We start from the raw sequence: 25,689 nt of genomic DNA, 5'->3' as shown, positions 1-25,689 counted from the left end.
TACATCAAGCAAAACATTATTACCTAATATAATGTGGCAAGACACTGCAATATATAGGTAAAACTACCATATCAAACCACTTTCTCTCTCTGTTCTCTTGTTGTGGCAATCTTTATGCAAATAAACTGAGCATTGACCAGTCAGACTGTTGATATGTGGCACGGGGCCTCATAGGTGGCAGAGAATTTCTCAGTTTAATATGCTTCCTTGTGCTTTTGAAATACATATGTGATGAGTAGAGGGGGAAATGCTTTAATTCAGCTTCTGCATAGTGTGCTTTAACCTAGAATTTTCTCATCTGTAAAGAAAGGGTCGTTTTCGGGGATGTTGATTTTGTATTCAAATGAGAAAACTCTCATTGGCCCGACTCCGTGGGTGTGTGTGATTAGGCAGAACACGTTCGGGGGCGAGATCGGGGTTGTCATTGTGCTGCTGTGTATAGTTCAGAAATGCCTGCAGTGTTCTACAGCATTGTTAGACTATATAGTATCACGTAGCAGAGCAGTGCTATAGAGCGCATATAAACAAGTTCAGTAGCGCTGCTGTGTATAGTTCAGAAATGCCTGCAGTGGACTACAGCATTGTTAGACTGTATAGCGTCAAGTAGCAGAGCAATGCTATAGAATGCATAAAAACAAGTTCAAGTTCATTTTTATAGTCTACTTATTTACATTTAATGAAATAAATCTTTCAACACAATTTATCACACTTGGAATCAGTTTACTGCCTCTTCACAAACATGCTGTTTTCAAGCTGAAAGATATGAGGTAACAGATCATTAGCATTTGTCTGTGTATGTAAACAGAGACAAGACTGACTGCCTTTCTCTGTGTAAATTTAAAGCCGCATGTGATCTGCTGTGCTTTTCTGTGGTCTTAATATGGCTTTAATTTAATGTAATAATGGCAAAATGCTGAGTGGGGCACTGAGAAACTGAACGGTGCTCGGAGTCAGTCGCAGAGTAGTGCCAGTGCTGTCAGAGGTTTTGGAACCTACACAACACTGTGCGGTGGTCTGACATGTGCCACCCAGAGTCAGAGAACATGAAGAGACTGCTGCAGAGCCAAGCCAAGCACTGACTAGGGTGCAGCAGGATGTTTCCAAATGGTCATGTTCACAGCCTTTTTTTGCTTTGTAAGTGTATCGTGGTTCATTGACAATGCTGTCTTGTTGACTTAGCAAACACACAGGAATTTAGCATTAACCATCTTATATAAATCCATCAGAGATGTCTAAGCAGTGTGTGCTTTGTTTAGACTTCTCCTACGTATCAGTTTTGTATCATTAGTCTGATTGAATTTAGAATACTCAGTCCTCTGAGTTGAAATGTCACCCATGTAGCCCAGAAATTGCATTATTTTTCAAGAGCGTAGCCAAGAACTGATGTCTTCAATCGCAAAATGGATGAAACGTTCTTCCAGAGGGCACATTATGTTATCAATTGAACTGAAATACAGAAACTAAGCTGGTGTTTATTTACCTGTACAGTCTAGGGCTTGAACATTCATTAGATATCTGGCATCTAACAACAGCACATTTCTTCTTGTTTACATCTGAAATGGTTGTTTTTCCTAACACAAGATATTATTAAGCTAAATATATATATTTTTTAAGTTTAAAGACAACTTTGTGGCACAGAGCTGGTCTACAGCTCTGCATACACTTTCTGTTTGTTGAACCTGAACTTGCTAAAACTGTTTTAGCATCAGGTATCGAAAGCAGCAAGCAGTTGGAGAGGGAAGCAATTTGTCTCGATGTAATGAAAATGCAGCTTTACCTTAAATATCTGGGGGTGCTGCAACACCCTCAGCACCCGTGCTTACTGCGTCCCTGCTGGTAGGTCTTGGGAGGCAGGAGGATAAGCATAATTTTGGATTAAAGTGCGTTTGAAAATCACACTGTGCAGCAGATTTTGAAAAGCCTCACCTCCTGTTGCACAGTACAGGTGCATTCAATTCTTGACACGAAAACAGCAACTTGACAACATTTTTTGAATTACCTAACATTAGCAAAACGTCACCATTATACCACTGATCTACACTTGCTTCTGGATGAAAATAAAGGCCTATATCTAAGATGCTCCCAATCATTGTCAATCTCACTGTCAGAGAAGTTCAGAAGTGTTGCGCGCAGTTTGAGAGCTCTAGACCTCATGCCAGAGTGAGTGGAGTACAGCACAGCGGAGGACGATTAGCGCCCTTCATTTGGAGTGTTTATAATGCCGCCGGCTTGTTCTAGCATGTCATACTTCCAGGTGAAACGAAGCAGAGCGCCGTTCAAATGTCATCTGTCATGGGTTGCCGCATTCAGGGCGGTCAGACTCCAATTAGCCAAATGTAGAACTCTCTCTGCCGGTTCAGTCCCCTGCCCTCCAAACCCAAGGCTGGCTGAGGTAACGTAATGAAGGCTCTCAGGCTGTGGAAGGCCCTCGCTCCACCACGCTGCACCTGTAGGATTAGTATGCACCCTCTACCAGCGGAGGGTCAGGCAAACAAACACGCCATTAGCATAGCGCTGCTTATTAGCATGTGCAAACCCCACTGTGCCACTATCAGCTAAGCATGCTGGCAGAAGCCTTGTTAATGAACGTAATTAGAAGACATGAGCAGCAGTTTAGGCCAGAAGAGATAAGGCTGGCGTGGCAGCGTCTGAACATCATGTTGGAGTGTGCGCATGTTACAAGAAAGCAGGTGTAAGCTTTCATTCTACATGGTAATTTCCAGCATGTTGGTGGAGCAGTAACTGCTCCTTTCAATAGTTGAAAACCACACATGCTTCAAGTCATTTTGCTAATGACTGTTTAAATGTAATTACGCAGTCACATGACTAATAACATAGTGATGTAAATAATTACAGTACCGTGCAAAAGTCAGAAAACCCCCTTTCTTTTATGTAAATTTTAGTCAAAATAGCCATTAAGTACAAACTGTCTCCTCCCTATGCCTTTATTACCGCTTCCATGCTCCTCGGGGGACTTTCCGTTTTTCAAAGAAATCTGCAGATATATATTTCCATGCTTCTAGTAAAGAGTGCTGGACCGTGGGTAATGGTGGACCTGACTAACCAGGGACTTGCCTGGATGAGGATCCCTCCAAAAGACTCGCAGATAAATTGCTTTTGGTTTCTAATTTTGCTCATTGTTATAATCTAAATATCTAAATAATAACTTCCATAAAATATTCTGCTTATCTGCCTGTTTCCCTTATCTGCTTATCCGCCTGCTTCGTCCCTTTACATCCAATTTGCATTCTCTACTGCCAGGAGTGGATCTGCATTTGTGACATTTTTAGTTTTTTTCAATGTCAACAAATGACAAAAACATGGCAAAAATATAAAGGATTGTTTTCTTTCTGCAAAACAAGACTATATTTTCATTACATTTAAATCAGCAAATAAATTTGATGAAATAAATATTCAGCATGGCCAATTTATTATTTTTATTTTGGCTGATCAGAGCAAACAATGTTATTGATTTTGCAACTTTGACTAATAGAACGTTCTGAAAATGTGTTCATTTAGCCCACACAGCATGAGCTTTGGGTTAAATGCAAGTCTCATAAAAATTGGCCCAAAAAAGGTCACTGGCCAATTTGGCAGTAAAAAAAATCTGAATTGTAATCGGCCATAAAAATTTATGACTGTGTATCCCTTGTTACCAAATTAGTTTCTTTATGAAGTGAGTTGATGTGCAAGGGTTTAGAATAGGATGCCTAAGTGGGCAGCACTGAATATTTAACAAGGTTACTTGTTTTACGCAGCTTGATTTTGGAGGCTAGATATAAACTTCCCAAAAGAAGGATAACTTCATTGCAGTAGTACAGTGTGATACTTTTCATTTTGGAAGGAGTAGGCCTGTTGAAAATTCTAGCAAAGTGTAAATGCTGTTACTTCAGAGTTGTTACTACCACTGCACTGTTAATTCTACTTAATTCTCAAACTGTTGAATATGTCAGTTGACACTGTGGGTTTTGTGTGTATACAGAATTAAACCTGGCCACAAATATTTATCTTCACCATCTATTTTTCGTGGCATAAAATAAAAAGAAAAAGTAAAAACATTTAGTGATTTAATGATTTAATCCTCATTTCAAAAGTAAATAACTATATAGACATCAAAGGACTACATAGGAGTGAACTGAACTCTCCATTATTTCTGTGGAACCAGTTTCAGAGCATTATCTGGACTGTAGCAGGAGAAACACACGATCAGCTGCAGTGCTTAGGTCTGCTACGGCATTCAAATGAAGCTCACTCGGTGTCAAACAGCCTAAAGTGTGCCAGATAAACATTCTTCACAAATTACGGCATCAGCAGCTGCTTTCTCTCACATGAGACAGGACGAATCCATGGATTCTTGTTATTTATGTCTTACCATCATCTTAACAAGGCAGCAGACCAAGCAACACATTTCTGATCCTCAGTCAGCCCGTGAATCAACGCCTATTATAGATTACAAAAGCATGATATAAAGTGCTAATCATTTTACTGAAACTATTGAAAGTGCATATTCTAAACTTTGAATCCTTACCACACAAATATGTGTTCATAAGAAGGAGAAATTTGAGAAGTTACTCATCTTCTAGGCTACTTATGTGAGAGCAGAAAAAATCTAATTTAATTCCGAATAGTTTTTCTTGCACTTATGATGCACATGTGGGTGTATGTACCAAAAACTGTCACAGTTCATTTTTATGTAACCATTTTCTCACCTTTCTTTGTTCCTTAAAGTTAGAGAAACTAAGCATTATAACTATGTTTTTAAGACTGACTTCTGTTCTGATTGGCTGCCCTATGTTGTGCCTCATCTAAAAAGCAGTACAGGTTTAGACAGTCCTTATAATGTAAGATTGAGTGTGCGGAGCTAAACTGCTATAGGCTGTATAGGTGGATATATAAATGCATTCGTTTTCGTGACATGACAAAAACAGTGAATTTCAGACAGGCTGTTTTTGCGGCTAAGTTCCCATAAATGGACCATATGGACTGGGGCACCCCTGTTCAAACGACTCACTCAAGGGTGGTAGTTTTTCATTTAAACAGTTATCTGAACCGTGACGTTTCTGTAAGCAGCTGGTTTAACTGCTAGCCAGCTAACAGCTGTTTAGACATCTGCGTGTTCCACCGTTTAATCTTTTTTTGTTAGATTGCTGTTATCGTGGTCTGCGTAGCTAGGTTTATTTTCCCCTCTCTTGACATCCCTACTTTTACACAGAGCTCTGATTCCTATGCAAAGGATGAAAATTATTACAGAAGGTGATACTTGTAGTGCTTCTAGTACAGAAGGAGTCAGGAATACAACTGTAATGGCTACTTAAATAGTCACAGAACAGATTTAAAAGTCAAATATATAGTAAATAACCATAGATAGATAAAAAAAAACAACAAATATATAGATATTTAAAAGAAAAACAGCAATGACAGCTTGAACATGTGCATAAAGATGCTCATAGATGGTGTATCAACATATATGAGCTGCTAGATTGGTTAACTAGTGGAGTAATCTAATAACTATTGTTCATTGTATTTGAATTGCTTTGAGTAACTATCCAAGTTGGCAGTTATTTTTCATATGTCTCAACTAGTTGCATGGAAGTTTCACAGTGTAAAGCCAGGCTAAGTCTTATATTTAAAGTGTATTGCTTTGTGTGCTCAGAAATCTCTCTGAAAGCCTCTCTGAATACCATTGTTATGAAGAACTAGGATTCTTTTACTTGTGGACCTCCAGTTAGCTTGAAAGGATGTGCTATTCCCCTCTGACCTCTTTCATTAACAGAATGTTTTTAGCTACAGAACCAAAGCGGATATTTCTTGTTTATTGCACTGTTCTTTCTAAGAACTCTAGATACGGCGCAGTGTGATAGTCCCTTAGATGCTGGAGCTCCCAGATATGGCACTTACAGTCATACCAGGGTCGCAGTTGATTAGGTCACTTACCCTGCCAATTGCAGTGCTTGGTCCAGAAACAGCAGAACCTCATCCTATATATTGACTTGCAGCCGGTTTGGAAAAGCAGGTAGTTTGTGATAACAAGCAGGTCAGTCTAATAAAGTGGCAACTGAGTGCAATACCTCATTAGTGCCATAGAAAGGTCATGCTTCACGTGTTCAACATTTGTACAAAAGACATCATTTCCGCAATTAAGTGCAACTTCCAGTAGCAAACGAACTGAATGAGTCTCGACTCGGTGAGTGGAGTCAGTGCCTTGGGTTACTTCATAAATCTCTAAGGCACATCAAAGTTCACGCAGTCTGTGTGGTGTCATTTGCTCTCAACAGGGACAATCAGGATGACTCATTGATGCGTTAAATATATTATCAGCAAAATAAATTTGGAGGAAAATGGCACTATTTGTCTTCAAACTCATACCTTTCAAGGCTGTTCCCTGGAGAGCACATAGATTCTCTACTGAACAAAAGCCTTGCATGATAAAGCTCAATAACTATGCATCACATTTAACACTGGCTTAGAAACAGTGCGACCTTAGTTCGCTTGGCTATATCTGTAACTTATGGATAATGGCTTCAGTACTGACACATAATCCTTTAATGTGTGAATGTAACCCTTTGACACCATTTGCCCTACCCTTTCAGTTTATAATTGCTTGATTTGGCCAGAGTGAGTGATTTTGCTGTTTGTCTTCGATTACTTTGATGATCTGACACCCCTACAAGTTGGGGCGTATTGCAGATCTTTGTGGCTTCTTTTACTTTAATCCAAGAATGGCTAAATCAAAGAAGACACTTATCTATCCCTTCTTTCTTGTCTGCTCATTACACATGCATAAGGCTTTAAATAATTTATCTTTCAAATGTGCTTATCTTGTTATGGGACACTCACTGGCGTGATTGGTATAAACATCCTAAAGAGTGCTGTATGTGTAAATGAGGCAAAAAGCTTTCAACAATGAGAACAACAGGGTGTTTATATCTACTAGAGCTTTCAAGTGTAGTGTGTAGTTTTGCTGCTGGTTTTGTTATTTGCAAGGCGTTTTATCTGCTACAGTGGTTCCAAATCTTGTAACCTCTGGAGTACCTTTGGATGAAGGGATTTTTTTAAAGCCGCGTTTCAGCAATTTGAGAGACTTCCGTAGAAAGATCAGCATTTACTACCAAACTAATGATTTTTCTTAATTTCTGCATAATTAAATGGTCAAATGGTAAAGAAGGTAATTTTGAGTGGATTGCTGTGCAAGAATAAATTCCAGAGAAGCTTTGGAGTCGAGGATAGGACCTAGATTTATGATGCCTGCTAATGATGTTACGTGAAATGGTTACAAACAAGCTACCTGATGCCTGAGATGTTCACAAGTAAATTCATGTGAGTCCGAGTCAAGTCTCAAGTCTCTAATGTGCCAGAGTGAGTTGAATCTTGAGTCTTTAATAGACAATTTGAGTTTAGTCTTGTTATTAGCTGCAGGCATTGCATCCTTCAAAAACATACCCCTACTCAGAACCTGTCAAGTTCTACACAGCTTCAATTATTTTAGAAAAACCTTCATGCTGATGGACAGAACTGAAGCGCCATGTGCAGTAAATGCATTGTTTATTTAAGGAAAGAGGCAAAAACACTTGAAACAATTGTTTAGTCTGTAGTTTATCACAATATGAGAAATCTAAGAGATATGGGTAAAGTCAAACATGCTATCTTGTTGCCTGAATGAAAACCAAATGTAGGATTATTTAACACCTTATGTAAGATGACAAGCAACAGTGATAAATATATGTATCTAGAGTTCAGGCCAAATTAGATTCTAGAGGGTTTACAACATGTCAAGACTTGCTACCATGCCAGTATTGGAAGAGAAGCAGAGAGAAACTTATATTTACGCTTAAAATTGTGTCCCTGAGTTCATAGACTTAGGCCTCGGCTGGTGGCTTCTGTCAAAAAAAAAAAGTCCATCTTCGGAAATTATGAAGGACAGAAAGAGGCACCAGTTCAGAAATTTACATGTGGTGTCTCGTCTTCTGACGTGTAAGAATCGGAGTTCAGAATGGGATCAACCGAAAGGTCAGAGGAGGAAGTTCTGACTCCAGAGTTGGTGACTGGAAATCAACAAGACTTCCAATTCGTAACTTCAAAGAAAACTTAAGGTGCTGTGTCTTTTAAGGGGTTTAGGTGTGGGAAACAACCTCCTGTAACAAAACTCACAAGACACATACATAACTTTGGAAAAGAAAGAAAAAGCCATTCACGGTGGAGGAATACATGCAGACTGTTGTGAGGCAAAACATTACTCTAAGAAAGCGTTTGTTCCCCAGATTTACCACTATTTTAACATGATCAACTTCATATGAGTACTCAAAAGACATGTGAAGATTCATTGATCATTATGACGCCTGATTCCTATCGCCACCACTGTAATGAAGTCCGAGTCTGTAAGTTCTTCTTTGGTGCACCTGTTCACATCAAACCACTCAGAATGACAGTCCCAGACCTCATCCCCTCATAACGACGCTGCTGATCTATTTTCTAATTGATTGTGGTGACCCTCGGACCCCTTGTTCTTACTAGAGCTGAAAGGTGTTAAAATGGCCTCAGTGGTGCACTAAATCACAGGAAACCGTGATTTGTAAAGCCATAGTGGGAATTAGCATTCTACCTTGTGGAATGCTGGGTACATAATAGCTACATGACAGTCTCTGTATTAATACATTCTACCAAAGTGGAAATTGTTTTTGAATGGCAGAATGACAATTCACTCACCCCACCGACCCCACCACCGCCCACCTCTACCCCCACCGAGTTAACCAGGATGAGGCTTGCCCTTTAGCTCTTGTTCAGAAAGGACAGGCACAGTATGCCACCTGGTTGCCAACAGCACCGATTGCAAACAGTTTGAAAAGGTCAGTGCCTAATCTGCGGGCAGAACCTTTATAGCAGCGGAAAAGGGCTCTTTCACTTGAAAGGGGTAGGCACGGTTCGCAGAGGAGCAATGCTGGCTTGTTTTTGTTGCGCGGTAAGTGCAGACACAGGGAGGGAGTGGACTCTTAAGTGGATACTCAGCTGGCTTTGGCCACTCGTGGCACTTGATGGCTGAGTCACAATGCGACCACTCACTGGCATGTATTAGAGGTTGACAATGGTATTGTGGGGAATGATGTAGCCAGATTAAAAGAGCTAAGCTTACGGTTTAACCTTTTAAAGGAAAACTTCCTTCAGAAATTCTAATGCTGAACAATGCTGGTGGCGTGGGGAGACAAAGGGGACATGGCAAAATTATATTACTTGAAGACATCTTTATGATATTTAAATTTTCAAAGATTTGCAAACAAATTGGATTTGCGAACACTAATACAGCAATGGCAGTCAAAAAATGCTGAAAAATTCAGCTTGTATGTAGAAGATTTTTTACATTTCTATTCAGTGTGATAAGGAGCAGGAGGAACAGTAAAACAGTTGGTAAAATTAAATGTGACAATAGCATAATTGTCTAGCAACTAGCTCCTTGCTTCTAGGCAGTCTTAAGTTAATAGTAACCCCACTGGTTGTTGTTTTCAGGCTTCCCACAGTTGGTCTAAATCTTGTTTTATTTGTAAACTATGCATTTGACCAGTGCTAACGATGAAGCCATTTATCTGGGCAGGAAGCATTTATTTGCATGTATTTCTATAAAAAGCATATATTTCTGTATAAGTAATAACATTAGACCGAACATGAATACACAAATAAACACTACATTGTGCTTTGATGTATGTCAGTGTGTTCGCTTACCCATTTCCAAATTTGTCTTGAGGAAGCTCAAAATTTACAGTTACCACCTACAACCTACTTTGGCCTATCTAGCTGCTAAGGCTAATAAGCCTTTCTGGATAGAAAAACGGCAACTTGCACACATGTTGTCCTGCCAAATTACAGAAACATTGTTGGTTTAAAATGGCAGCCACTCCAGGCAGCCAACCTACCTTACTTTTCTCCAGAGACACAGTTTACAAAGTGTATCAATTTCACAAAAAAATGGAATAACCCTTCATTACTGACTGTGCTCAACACAAATGTGTCCTGAGGAAGCTCAACATTTACAGTTACCATCCACAACCTACTTTGACTAATCAGTCCTTCATTAAATTTAATCAAGTGTTTTGGTAATGGAATTGCAGTGAGAAGTCAGGAATCAAACCTATGTTCAGTCAGGACCACTTTGTCAAAGAAAATATTTTGTTTCCATTTGCAATAAATTATATTTGGCAGTATGGCTCTGTTCTGGGTCCTCCTTGCCCTTCCCTGTGCATACATAGCCAGTGTATGTGTAATGGTTTAAACAATGAAGCACAGATTTTCCCTGGCATGAAGGCACGAAGAGCAACCCAGTAAATTAGAATAGCTTTTCATTTATTAAACCGCAAAATTAAGATTGCAGAATCACAGAACTAAATGGGCAACAACATTGACGGGAATTACTCCATCAACAACTTCCACTTTACGTGTAATATTAAAGGATTTGTTAAAGCAGTTAAAACAGTGACATAATTCCATTCTCATTAACAGTGAAGACAAGGTTGCGTCCATGGGTGCAAACACACCACACTCTAATTGCATAAAAATCACCACCAGCAAGATCCACAGTGCCATTCTGGATAGTAAAATGCCAACTTTGCACATGTGCTGTCCTGACAAACTACAGGTGCATTGTCTGTTTAAAAAGGCAGCCACTCCAGGCAGCCAACTTCACCTTACATTTGTCCAGAGACACAAAAAGTTTACAATCATACCAATTTCACAACCAAATGAAATAAACCCTTTACCTACTTTAGCATCGGTAAGGCATAGATATCCTGCTGAGCCGGCTGTGCAGGCTGTGCTCAACACAAATTACTGCGCACAGCCATATTACTACAGGTCCCTGAGGATGCAGGCTATCATACATACTAAAGTAGTGTACCTACCATAAATAACCTACAAGAAGGGCCTTATTACTTATTACCGTGTGCAGTAGTTAAATTTGATGATAAGGCTCTGTTCTGGACCTCCCTGCCCTTCCCTGGGCACACATGGAAAACCCAAGGCAGGGAGAGCAGCAGAAAGACCACCAAAACGACAATACCAGGCGAACCACCGGCCAACAGGACACTGCAATGTGGCTTACAAAGGAGGCTTCTAGCTAGTTAGGTGCTAAAAATGCTAACCAGGTTTTCAGTGAGTTTGTTTCAAAAATTCAAAACTTATTCCTGGGATTTGGGTTGCCAAAAATGTTGAACACCTCACTAATATGTCAATATAATTCCTTTTACAAATACTGGCACCCTTGTAAAAACATTCTTTATTACCTATTCTTTTGAGCTTTCATTTAAAACATTAACAAAAACCTAGCCTTGAAGTACAATGATTGAAAGAAAAAAATTACGTCTTATTATGAAATAAATTTTTTCTCAAATCTGCATGTGCCATAATTGTTGGCACCCTTTTTTGAGTTTTCTCCAATAAAGCTTGATCTGAGACTATTCTTTTATACAGATCCTTCTTGTTTGAATTTTCCCATTCTACCTTAAATGGTGCACACGCAATGCTGTGTGAGTGGTCACCATCTGGGGAGGGCAAAAACAAAATGTGAGGAGGGCCAACGTTTTCACAGGGCAGGACTAACCTGCACATGTGGCTATGCCGGCCACGAAAACAGATTAGAACACACACAGAGGGGGTGTGCCTTCATTCTCTGCTCAGGACACCGTTACTCCACTATATCTTTACATAAAAAATTTGTTGTTTGAAGTTGTTTGCTTCTGTATTAATGTTTAAAATGTTGTGTGTATATATATATATATATAATATATATATATATATATATATATATATATATATATATACAACCTTTAACATATGACCAGCGCAATGTGAACTGCTATTTAGTCCACCCAAGCCTGTTTCCACCAAATAGGAGAAGTCTTTACTTTTTTTGGTTTATATTGTGAGTCATGAAGAAATAATGACTCATTTTCTCCAGTATTTCATTACTTTCTATGTTAAAATGATGGCAAAGTTAAAAAATGACTTATTTCTTAAGAAGAAAGTTAATTATTTTGACATGATTGGTAATTATTTTGAGAGAATAATTCACCAATATCTTCCACAGTTTTCTTCTTAAATTTGCTCTTAAGAAAGTCTATTTCAGATTCATGATGTGTTCTTAAACCACAGAATTGTTTGCACTTTTGTGTGTGTAAATTCTGTTCTTACCTAAGAACAAATCCCAAATAAGAAAACACTGGTGAATGTCAGAATCTTACCGTGTAAGTGGCTTTCAAGAACAGCTGGTGAATGAGACCCATTGTTCTGATGAAATACATCAGAAATTCAAGCAAAATTCTAGAGACTTTATGTTCTGAAACATTTGTTAATTTTCAACTGGAGCTTGCGTTTCATCCTGAGTGCATTTGGAAACCGCATTTGGGAACTGTTTGATTTTGAGTTTCTGGAGCGCACCAAAGCCTGTGACACTACTGCAGCAGAAGCCGCACAATGTAACAGATCAACAAGTAGCTTTATTAATGCAGAGGGTTGCACTGCTGAAAGCGTTCCAGTATGTGCTTTTGTTGTTTGGAAAAGAAAAGATTGTTAAATGATTATTTAGGCAAAACTTACATTCTACTGATTTTTACATTTTCTGCATAATTAAATGGTTAAGAAAGTCATTCAGAGTGGTTTGATCTGAAATTATCTGTTCTAGAGAAACTTACCAAGTCAGAATTGTTCACAGTGCTGGTGATAGGAACTAGATGTTCATTATCTACCTCACAGAAAGCCATTACACAAATTGTTACAAGTACTTTGCCTGATGTCTGAGAAGTCATTGTTTTAAGATAGTTCTGTAGATAGTTCTACAGAGCCTTTTTTTAATACACTTGTAGAGGAGAGGTACATGCAGGGTGTTGTAAGGCAAAATAGTGCTCGAAGAAGATGTATTTTTTCAGATGTACTGTTTTATTATTATCAACATTACATATAAAAACTATATAAAAAGAAGACTTGTGTAGGTTCATCACTGATTTTGGACAGTAAATGGTCGTATTAGCATTGTAGACGTGATCCCTGGTTTCTATCACCACCACTGTAAAGAAATTTGAGGCAGGAAGTTTATATACAATACACAATTTCATATCAAACCCAGAATGACTTCATCAAATTCCTTCCTTTATGAAATTAAGAATAATGAGACATAGCAGGCATTCACAATTTTCTTTTAAGAAAATAAATAAATATGATCTCTGACAATGAGCACAGACAACGGCAGCCTTGTTAGTGCCAGAAATACACGCTTTTCATAGGCATACTGAACATGTAACAGGAACGAGATGTATATATCTGTATATTTGTACAGGTCAACTGTGATTGCCTACTTACATGGTGAATGGGATGAATAATAGCATGTGTGCAAGTCTAGCATAAAGCATTATTTTTAAATGTACATAACCAATGTCATGGTTATGTACATTTCATTAACACTCAGTAAGGAACACCCTGTTCCAAACATTGAGTTAACACTTTTTGAATAAATATATATATATATATATATATATATATATATATATATATATATATATAAATAAAGATTTGAAGACCTCTCTGGAGGGCATGTGTAATTACACCCAATGGGTACATGAACAGCATTTTGTAATATTGGTTGTGCCTTGGACCCCCACAAGCAGATAAATATATAAACTTTTTTAAACGTGTTAAAAGAATATAGAAAGAAAACTCAGTCAAAACTTGGTGAAGGACATGCCTTCTGAGGACGCAAGTGAATGAACGGTCACACTTTATTTGGATGGTCCACTATAGATACCTAAATCATTAACAAACCTTCTGGCGATGTTCAGTTGATTATCAACAACATTATGGTTAGGGTTAGGAGTAGATGTAGGTTATCCCTAGGGTTAGTGTTAGATTTAATAAACTCTTTTACTCTTGAAGTTCATCTGCATTTAATGGATATTTAGTTGAATGTTACTAAAAGATATACTGAGCATTTACAAAGCACCTACAGTGGACCATTCAAATGAAGTGTTAAGTTTTTAAGTGTAGTGTTGATTTTACATGTAAGACCTAAACGTTAAACCGGACCTTCTTTTTGAGGCCATGTATGTGACATTAATACGTAAATACGTGAGTCACATAATACGTGACTTTTAAATTATTATTTTAGGCTTTACAGTGCAACACGCATGGACACCATATTTTAGTGTGGTTTTTCTTGTGACTCAGTAATGCTACTTCTTTCTTTTAACGAATTTTTAACAAAAAATCTTATATAGTGTTACTTTAAGTACATCTTGGAGCATTACTTGAGCAAAAATATATAAACCATACAACAACTTTTAATGTTTCTTTTTTTTTACCAGAGACCTTGAACTTTTAAGTAAAGAGGTTTTGTATTTATTCCAAATTTAAGCATTACATAAAATTGGGTGTGAATGTTGGAAGTATGGATGCAACACAATAAATTACTTCCAGCCAAAATAGCAGCTTGTATGTTTCTATCTAGGGTTCTGTAGTATACGTTTGAGTTTTTTATGAAGCAAGAGACAGTTGCAACTGTTGCAAGTGTTGAGTACCAGATCAGTTGCGATTTAGTTTCATGTGCGTCTCATGCAACCAAAGTGACATGAGTATGTCACTGTATAAAGCCAGACTATGACTTTCTCACTGCACTATATACTTATATTGCCTACAGCTGGCTAGACTAGAAGAGCTGTACTCTGGAAGAGTTCTTTGTCAAGTTAACTTCTTTATCATACACAGAAAGTTAAGTAACTTGAGTTTTGTGGAGCCTGAGAAGAGAAAGCAGCCCTCCCTCCTAGCCTTAGAGCGGCATGCTATAATGGAGTCTTTACCTGCAAGTGTGAATTGACAATGATTGAAAAGGGGAGGGAGGAAACTAAGTAAACATCCAGCAAAACATTTTAAGGGCCCATATCATGAAAAAGCACATTTTCCTCACTTTTTTGGAATAATAGAGCAAATATATCTTTCAGTCTCCAGTCAATTGCAGTCCATATATGGTATAATCTTATATATAATATATATATATAATCTTTCCTGTGCCAACAAAGAGAGTCGTGAGACATGAGATGCAGTGAAGTTTCTTAATTTAAAGCACGCTGTGCTTCACTTCTGCAAGAGCCTAGTTTTTATTCTAAGAGCGTTTGGTCTATTTTGACAGCAACCCAGTCTTTAGACTCAGTCTTAGTCATCTTGCAACACCCCAGTCAGTGCTCTGTTATCTGCAGACTCAGTCTGTATTGAACTCACGAAACGCATGCTGTGTATGTGGCCTTCAGTGACGGAGATCTATGAATACCATTGTACTGTTAATATCTCGTTCCTTTAAAGGCTTAGAAACTGGCCATGTGATGGTAGTCCTAAAAAGTGCTATAGCATGCATTTGTTAGATTGACATAAGTTAAAAAAATATACAGGTACTTGAGTATTCATACTGCAACTTGAAAGAATAAAGATCCAACATCACCACAAATAAAGAATGAAAGAAAAACAGAAAACAAAACAAAAAATCCACAGTGGAAACTAAGCTGCAAAAACAACCCATTTTGAATTGTTTTTGTGATGCCATGAAATCAATTACATATTCCTGCCTATTCAGCCTATAGCAGTTTAGCCCTGCCCATTCATAATTAAGATGTGTTTGAACACGGTGCAATACAGGACATCCAATCAGAACAGAGGTCATTTACATATACCAGTCTTAAAAGATACAGTGACATGAAGGTTGCAAAATGGCTATGTGAAAATGAAGTATGATCGTTGTGCTACATATAAAAATACATATACATCATAAGTGGACCTCAGTGGAATGTGCAGATACAATCCCAAAAAATGTGAATTAGGAGGATTTAAGACTAAACTTAAGCCGAAATTATCATACAGGCAGCATCACCCACGTGGCAGCAGCATCCAAGAGATAACAAGTATGTGCACTTTTCTCAGCATGTGTGCATTAAAATGAAAGTGAGTTAAACAGCTGGTTCAGGTCAGGTACAGACAGATTTACAAGATTACAGCTCCAATGTGAAACATCACAGGGTTCCCTCTGGATTGGGAAAGCTGTCCTCTGTTTCATCTGCGGGAAAGTTCATTAGACGATGTTAACTTTGTCATTATTAGCAGATGATAGCATTTTCAGGCTGAAATATTCCTTTAATAGCCATGATTTGAGGGTTGAATTAGAGGCCACTTCAATGCACAAAGATTTCAAAGCCAACAACGCCATCAGGGTACTTCAGTTCCTACGGCAGTCATTTAAAGTGGATTTTCTAATGTGCATGCTGTATGCTGTGGAAGCAGTCAGATATGCTTATTCATACGAAGAAATTTAGTTATCACATAGCCATGCCAAATCGCTATCAGCCAGCTCTTCTCTGGTTCGCATTAGATAACTTATGTTCCTATTTTGTGCTTGGATGCCAGCGCATAGTTTCTTTTATTACATGCCAAGAAAACAAAGCCTGGGGTTTCTGAAGCGTTTTCAATTGAATGTACATTCATAGCATGAATATGAACAAAGACAGTATTCCTCCCAGCTGGTATGCAGAGTATTTGCCTAAGTCTGTGATAAAAAGTAATAATAATAATAAAGAAAAAAATCTTGTTATTATTTACAAATCAGAATATTTTGCCAGTGGCACTCTGTTTGTAAATTTAACACAGGGATTTCAAAGGACTGTGTAATTTTATAGAGTTTTTGGCTTCAAACTAATCTGCATTCAAGGAGCTTGATTTAGGTTTTGCTAATAACAAGTATGTTATATTGAATATTATATATGTTGAATATATGTTGAATATTACCAGTTGAGGGCTTTGTGTTTTTACACAAATGTAGCAGAGATCCTGATCAAAGGATGTGATATTTACATTAGATTCTGGAACTTGTCGTAAAAGAAGTAATTCAGACAACATGAAAGCCTCGGCTGTGTTGTTTTATGTGAACTAAGATATCTGTATCATCTCTTATTCCCATATAAGACAGATCTAAAGGGCTGAACTTTTCTCAGCCCCAAAGATATTGTATTTTCAAACCGTTGTCTTAATCAAACAAGCCATCAAACAAGCTGCAAATTAGAGTGTAGAACCTCCATGGCATTTATACCAGTGTTCCCCAAATCTTCATCCTGAAGTAGCTCTGCACTGCAAATTTTAGTGTTTTTCCGCTTTTAACACCCTTTTTTACTTTGAATTAGCTGAGGGAGTTTAGTGCAGGAGAACTCAAGGAGCCTGCAGTTACTTGCCACTTTCTACCTTGTACCCACCTCACTGGCTACTTTCTGAGCTCCAACTGCTTTATAGGATCAATAGAGACAGTTTGCAGAGAACACCCTGATTTATTAAATTTCCAGTCAAAAGTCATTAGATACAAGTTGTTCAATTTTCAGGATGTTTCTGTGAGTAGATGTGAGATAATACTCTGTAACACTTTATTTGGATAGTCCACTTTAGATGCTGTGTAGAAAATTAATTTACTGTGAAGTTACATTCAACTAAATATCTACTAAATTGACCATAATTTTCTTTAACTCTAAACCTGGCTCTAATCCTAACCCTAACTTTAACCTCAACCCAATACCTAAACCCAAACTTCACTGGTCACCCTGGTCCTAGCCCTAACCCTGATCCAAATCCTAACCCTCACCCCACCACTGTTTAGAATTAACTGAGTTTCAACAGTTAGTTTGTTAACAATTTGAACATCTGTAGGGGACTGTAGTGGACTATCCAAATAAAGTGAGAACTAATACACTTGTATAAGGAAGGAGAAAGTCAAGGAAAATAAAATAAAAACAGTTTCTAAAACTAGAGTTCAAAAATGATTAAAAGAAATAGAGAAAATGGGACTTTTAACAACCAGGCACCAACCTCCACAAACAGGAGTTAAAGCTTTCACCTTTGAGAGATCGAAGAAGATCAAGATCCATGCTTGCTTCAGAAAATACACAGGTTCAGGTTTCTGTCCATCCCTCCGCTGTGAGAAAAGAGCTCAACACTAAATATGACAGAGCCCAGACCATCAAACATCACTAAACGTGTTTGGTTTGAGAAGCAGAAAATGCGATCAACTTTTAAGATTGAACTTTGGAGGTGTGGGAGAATCTCTGTGTAGGTTTTTTTTGAAAAACTGAAAGCCTGTTTCTGGAAAAGAGCAGAAGCTGTTTGAAAAACTGATGCTGAAAAATAAAAAACTTGTACTTGTTCTAAATTAAATAAATGCTCACTGATGTTTTGACAGTACTATATTTTGTGCAAATCGTGCATCAGCAGATAAGCAGATGATCTTTCGTCTCTAACTGTACACCAGGTGAAGTTACAGAGTGGAGTTTCTAAAAAAGTGGCTAATGGGTGTATATAGAATGGACTGTGGCAGAAAGTGTAGTGTGTGAGGGGTGTAGAGAAGCAGTGGTGTGGGTGTGTGGGGACGCAGGCCTGGCTCAGAGGACCTCATTAGTCTCCAGCACTTAAGCGTGTGCTGGTGTGGAGCAGTCATTAGAGCTGTGTGAGCGCACTGAGAAAAAGCAGCAGGATCCACTCTTATCTGGGCAAACACAGCACACCATGGGCCTGGCAAGAAGGGTTTGTCTGAAAAGACAGAGGAAGTGTATGTGTGTGTGTGTGTGTGTGTGTGTGTGTGTGTGTGTGTGTGTAGGGTGGACAAGTGTTTAAGCAGGGATTACAAGGGGCAAAGTAGCTAGCGTCCAGAAAAAGAAAAGCTCAAGTGTATTTCCTCCTGCAGTACCTGGGGAGACAAATCGGCCCCTGAGTTTTACATGGACCACAACATCAGCCTTAGGGAAAAGGATGAACCTTTCGGGGGGGGCGGGGGGTTGGGGGGGTGCGCGGTGAACCTGGTAGAATTCTGACCTGTTTGAAAATAAAGCATGAATCACTCTGAATTGTGGAGCAGTGCTCAACTGATTGGGAATGGTGTGCTTGTATGCAGCTTTTTGATTGGACATACAGTTTTTGTACAATGATCATTACATGATAGTTTTTCTCCCATAGAAACAAATGGCAGAACTGTTTGGGCAAATATTTGTGCGCACCACTTACATCACGATTATACAAGCACATTAGCAAGATTCTAGCATCCATGTGGGATTCCATAGCACCTGCATAACAGCATCCTTGCTATCCAGAAGAGATACAGTAGCAACTGGTTAGCAACACCCTATCAGTCTTCTGGGATACCATAGCATTTACCTAGCAGCACCCTAGCAAACACTTGGTATACCATAGTAACCACTTAGCAACACCCTAGCAAACACTTGGAATACCACAGCAACCACATAGCAGCACCATAACAACCATCTGCGCTACCATTGCAACCACCTAGCATCACTCTAGCAACCACCTGGCATACCAATAGTAACCACCTAGCAACACCCTAGCATCCACATGGGATAGCAGTCACTTAGCAACCACCTAGAATACCATACCTCATAAACACTTGGAATACCATAGCGACGACACAGCAACACCCTAACAACCATCTGGGATTACTATGATAATCACCTAGCAACACCTTTGCAACCGCCTAACAACACCCTAGCAATTATCTGGGATACCAGAGCAGAAACATAACAACACTATAGAAACGACCTGGGATACCATAGCAATCACCTAGCAACACCATAGCAACCACCTAGCAACAGACCATCCAACAATGATAGGCCGGACACCAATGATCATTGTTCCTTGCTTCAAACTGATAGTTGATTGTGTATTTGTTTTACTCTGGAAGAGCAGAATGTTCAGGTGACGCTGGGCTGCTGTGCTCAAACGTCTGCATTTTATTCATTTTAAAGAATTTGTAACTCAGTAAATGTAATGCCAATCCAGGAATTTGTGGTCCTAATTTCTAGATTTTCCAAGTGTTTACTTATTTGAGTCACTGGCAGATATGGTCATGAAAAATATCAGATATTGGCACTGGGTTCCCAGCGTAGCTACTGTCATGGAGCTAAGTAAGTTAAGTGTTCTTTTTGCCGTCCACATTCTAAAACCTTCAGCACAGCCTTTAACGTTATCAGTGTGGCTGCTAGTTAGTGCAAGGTCTTATTTAACTCACCATACTAATAAGAAATGTTGGCCATCGTAATTTAGCTCCTGAGCTTTACCATTTCAGCACTGGGCTAAGGCTTAAATAAAAGGCTTTCTGCTTTGGAGCTTTAGAATCTGTTATGACTGCAACATCTCAGACAGTATGTTGAAAACCTCAGCATAAGCAGTTAGAAGTTGCAACTGTAATATCAAGGTCTCTATAAACGTGCACAGTATATACACTCGTTGAGCACTTTATTAGGAACACTTGTACACCTGCTCATTCATGCAGTTATCTAATCAGACAATCTTGTGACAGCAGCTTCAAGTAATGTTTACATCAACCGTCGGAATGGGGAAAAATGTGATCTCATTGATTTTGACCATGGCGCAATTGTTGGTGCCAGATGGGCTTGTTTGAGTATTGGAAGGATGAGCTGAAACACCTGTGGATTTTTTCAGATCTGAAGCAAGAGTGGAGCTTAATTTTCTCATCTTTCTCAATGATAAAAGCTTAAAGTACTGTTTAACTGGTGGCGGTTTGGTGGTCTACCACATCTTGCACTGTGTTAGGTGTCTTTAAATCATTTTTCAATTCCATTTTTGGAACTTTTGATTTTTGTATATTTTCCTTTGACTTGCCCTGTGAATATGTGGATGATCTTACGTCTAATCTCTTCAAAAACGTGGCTGTTTTAGATGCAAATGAGAGAGAAATTTGTGAGACAGCTAAGGTGCGTTTGTGTAGTTGCTTGTGTGAATGTTAGTGTCTGTTTGAAGGGTAACATAGTGCCTGTGTTACATTAACTTATATAATGCATTTTTAGTGGTCAGATCACATTTGGATTTTGCTTGACCACATTGTAAGCCAGATGTAAACACCTGCAGGACACATTGTGATTGGATTATGATCGAATCACTCAAACCACATTTAGAGGTGGTCAGAGACAGATCTTGACAAGTGTAAACGATGCGTTTTCGCTATCCATAAACAATTACGTGAGCGGATATGTGTCTGCGTAGCGCTGACTAGCAGGTGAGATTTTAAACAAGGAAACTAAAGATGGAGGACACCCAAGGCTGAAGTTATCTCTAAACCAAGGGCCTTCATGCAGTCCAAGGTGAAAGAGCCCAAGTTGAGCTTGTCTACTCGTGTTGTAACAGGGGAAAAAAGTAAACTAAAGTAAAACAGAAACGGTGTATGTGCTGACATGCTTTTTATGTGGAAAAAGTATAGTCGGATCTTATCTGGTCACACTGGAGACACGATTCAGTAAAAAGTGTAAATGGAATCCAGATACTATCTGGACACGAAGCACATTAAGACAAGATGTAAATAGGCTCATAATGTCAGTGATTCCTTTGGGAACAGCTTTTGTTATGAGGACACATTTGTAACTTGTTGATTTTAAGATTGGAAGGAAGAGTTGAAGTGGCAGTAGAGTGCACAAACACAAAGAGTGGAAATTGGATACTGATAGACTTGATAGTGTACTTTATGTTGGAGGCCTTTGTGTATTTTTTGTTCAGTGTCTGTTTTCTGATACTGAAAAATAAATGAAATGCCATTTTGACTGGAAACTGAATGAACAAAAGGCTGATCTCTGAGTTTTGCACATTACTGTACACTCAAACACTCTCCCTGTCTCTCCATCTAACAGTCTGTCTAACAATTACTTTTACCTTTATATTACCTTTTCTCTCTTTGAATTGACGTTCTCACAGTGTCTCCATAATTTAGTTTTTTTTTATTCCCCACCACATACTTGTATGTGCCTCACATGCTGTCATAAAACAAGCCTGTCAATTCTTGACATATGACATTTTTCACAGTTGTAACAGCCAAAACAGCTGCATTTACCTCTAATAAGACAATTGTACATCACAGTGCTGCTTTATTCCAGTTGTAGACAGATCAGTACATACACCCTTCCCTAAGCTCACTAGCATTTTAGAGGAAAGCACAAGCTTTTTCAACATAATCTCTAACTGCTGTATATGCAGTGTATAGATAGATGGATAATAATTTCATATTTGTATTCCTGTACTTACAAGAATGTTCCTATACTATGTATTATGTATTATATATTATACTTGTATGAACATTTCATGATGAATGGCCTAATAGAAATGACCCAAGAAGGTTTACATTATAAAATATCTAACATATATAACTGTACATATATTTTCCTTTAACAGTAAAGGTCTTAAGATAAGCTAGGCACCCAACTTTTGAGCATTGAAGCAGCACAGTAAAAAATAAGCAGTTCTGGTCACTTTCGCTTTCACTAATGCCGGCCTTACACCAAACAACTGTTTAAGCGATTTCACAGTCGCAGACAACTTTCCAGTGTCGTGATAAAATCATTAGAGTCTTGCTAGAGTTGCGTCGCTCTCGCATCATCTCGATTGTTTAATGTGAGATGGTCAGAATGGCTGTCTTAGGTCAGTCTTTTTCTCGTCTTGATGCTACAACAAAATCAGCCGTGTTTAATTTTATTGTAAGTTTTAAGTCTTGGCTCATGTAAATAGTGACGTGCCAGGGGCGCGCTTGAGAGCAAGCAGGTGAGCGCATGCGTCTGGCACGAGAGAGAGAGAGAGAGATAGAGAGAGGAAGAGGGAATGCATGCATGAGTGCCTGAAATCTCTGTAAAAAAGGCGAATCTGCTCCACTTTAAAACAATAATCATATTAACTTAAAATATAGACTGGCTTTAATATTTTTAAAATATTTTTAATATTTCAGGTTCACTGAGCGTTTTAATATTTCAGGTTCACTGAGCGTAACAATAATGTAATGAAATGTGCAGAGGACTTTAAGAATGGCACTACTGAAGATGCATCACTGTTTTTTTTTTTTCCTTTTTTTTGCTTTCTGTTACAGTGGTTTATAATTTTGTTTATTTGTTTTTTATGGTTTAGTTCATAGTACCCAATCAACCATGCTTTGTTTATGTGTAAATCTTTATATTAAATAAAAAATACTGGGTGATGATCTGCCAGAATATACAATTCCACTGTGAACTAGGCTGAGCCCCAGATGTTTACATGCCCAGCCAATGTATCTTCCCATTTGTACCACTATAGAGTGGAGAAGGAAAAGGGTTTCTCTGCATGTAAATTTCAACCAGGTGCATGATGGGAAATAATCTCAAAAATGTACTTGCAGTCTTGCAAATAGTGACCCTGCAAGATCCCCAGTCTTTGCACAATCACACACATTGTCTTTAGATGTTAGAGCATGTCAGACTTTCGTCTTTCAAAAGTATTTCCAAAGTCTTCTAGTGTATGGCTAGCATAAGGTTTTCGGCCCTTGTATGATGAGGCGGAGCCTGTGAAAACTCCACCCACTCCCTTACACTGGTAACATATTACCACTAACTAATATCTCTGGAAAACTCTCATCTCTGAAATTATATAGATTTACAGCTTAATTCAAAATACCTTGGCCTGAATAATCCATGTTTTCACATATTTTGCATAAACATTGCATAAACCGCATAAACACACTGTCATTCAGCAGCTTCTCAGTGGCCGGTATTTTAACTAAACAGGTTTTCTGTCAGAGGTGTTTGTCCTTGGTAATGGACCGTACGCTACAGATGCAGCAGACTGAACAACGTTGGAATATTCCTCTAATACCTCTGTTCCACAGAGTTGGAGATTCTTTTAACTCTCATATTAATTACGTTCTGTGTTTTTTAACCTAAAAATGTGCTGGGGGAGGCTGTTACTGCCCAAATGAATTGAGTTTGTTTCATAAAATGAGATGGAGTCATGCTCTCAGCCAGGACGCCGCGTGTGAAATAATCAAGCCGTCTGGCAGCCAGGGCCATTGATTCCCTGCCAGTAACTCAGATTGCGTGTCATTGTTATCCTGTCGTATCACGCAGAATAAAGCGTATTCATGTCCTTGGGTGAAAGGATATGAATACACTTGGGGAGAAAAGCACACACGGTCTGCATCTGCTGCTGTGATCAATACGTTCTATTATAGACTGGTTTAAGATGGCATTCCCTGCTTGCTTTCTTATAACCGACAAAGCTGCTAAGATGAGCCTAGCATCAACTTTAAAGTACAAGGAAGCTTTTGCTTGTAGGCTGTTCTTGATAGCGGTTGTACATAGGATTTTACAATAGGAGTTAATTCAGTGCAATGCAAAGTGGCATCGTTATCTGCATTTTCTCTGTATATAGACTATAGACCCGCTCCACATCCACTCCATATAATTCACTCTTATGATATTTATCATATGTTTTGAACGTAAGGACAAGATGCTACACATCCATATGTATTGGAGCAGGTTTGGTGTGAGAAAGAACACTGATGCTTGTACTTTCTAAAAAGCTGCTTCTCGCTCTGGGCAATATAACATCGCTCCACTCCCTGCACCGCTCCCACTCTGCACCACTCACATGCTCTGTTACAACCCACATGTGTAATTTGTGCCCCACTGTGTGTGTGTGTCTATGCAGGTTTCCACCGGTCAGTGAGAACGCTCCTGTTGGCAGTGTAGTGGGTGTCATCCTTGCTGCTGCCATAAATCAAAGCATTGTCTACTCCATCATCGAGGGTAATGAAGGGGGTGAGTATATGCACTACAGGTGTCTGCCTGTGTCTGCTGATGAAGAGCTAGCATAGACTCAGACACATAAAGCTAATGCTACTAATAATCGATCTGAGGGGGATGCAAATAAAAAAAGAACAACTAAAAACTGTGTTAACTCTGAAAAGTCAAGATATTACTGTCAGTTTTGAAATGTAGTTACATGAGTACATGATTAGCTACATAATCAACTACATTTGTTACATTCTGTATCAGCAGGTTGAAGATTAGCTTGGAATCAATATTCACATTATTTTCATTAATATAAAACCAATTTTATTACATGTACAATATGATTTTAATATGACATAATCTACAGCTTTATGAGTTTCAACTAAATTTTATTACATTTTGTGTGAAAAATGAAGGAATTTTATACATTTATTCACAAATAGAATTATGAACAGAGCTGATTTTATAATACTTAAGAAAGCTGTATAATATTGAGAATGAAATTATAATAGAATTAACATCCAGAATGCCATGCATTTGAAAATTGGTGATCAAATCTGCAGTTATCAAAGGAATTGCTGTAAGTAGAAAACTGCAGCACGTTATCACTTTTTGGTGTTCCCAAAAATGTGAAATATGAAAAAACAATCATAAAATACCTTCTAGTGTCTAGTGTGGTGTGTAGTACTTTAGTCCACCCTGTTTAAACTATCACTGGATAAAATAACAGCTATTGTAACTGTGACAAATGATTGCAAACTTTTGACTTTAGATTTAAGATGTTTACATGTGCCAAAATAGATTTTTTTTGCACTGTGCTTCAGTGTCAACAAATAATATAACAAAAATATTAAGAATGTTTTTTTCTTTCTGTTAAACAAGACTTTATGCACAACAAAGGTATTGATTGATCTTCACTTGTTTCAATGGGCTATGAATCAGAAAAATTACAATTAAATTACAAAACGTGTTTATTATTGGCAGCGATAACTAACGTATGCTGTGTTTATGTTATTGATGGTATACAGATGATGGCAGAAGACAGAAAACCTGTTTATTCAAAACACAGGCCACTGAAAATTGCTTTGTGTAA

The 25,689-nt window shown here is 38.3% G+C and overlaps 1 protein-coding gene across 1 annotated transcript in view; it reads left to right on the top strand.

Annotated features, from left to right (window-relative positions):
* pcdh15b (protocadherin-related 15b) overlaps positions 1 to 25,689 on the top strand; it is a 302,478-nt gene that overhangs the window by 233,170 nt on the left and 43,619 nt on the right. The window contains exon 25 of the mRNA XM_036572205.1: positions 24,514 to 24,623. Within this exon, the coding sequence (XP_036428098.1) occupies positions 24,514 to 24,623 (110 nt within the window). The remainder of the gene's footprint in view (positions 1 to 24,513; positions 24,624 to 25,689) is intronic.

Source organism: Colossoma macropomum, unplaced genomic scaffold, assembly GCF_904425465.1.
Source record: "Colossoma macropomum unplaced genomic scaffold, Colossoma_macropomum, whole genome shotgun sequence".
Classification (NCBI taxonomy): Eukaryota; Metazoa; Chordata; class Actinopteri; order Characiformes; family Serrasalmidae; genus Colossoma; species Colossoma macropomum.
Note: the sequence above shows the minus strand (reverse complement) of the source record. Positions and strands in the feature narration are given on the sequence as shown.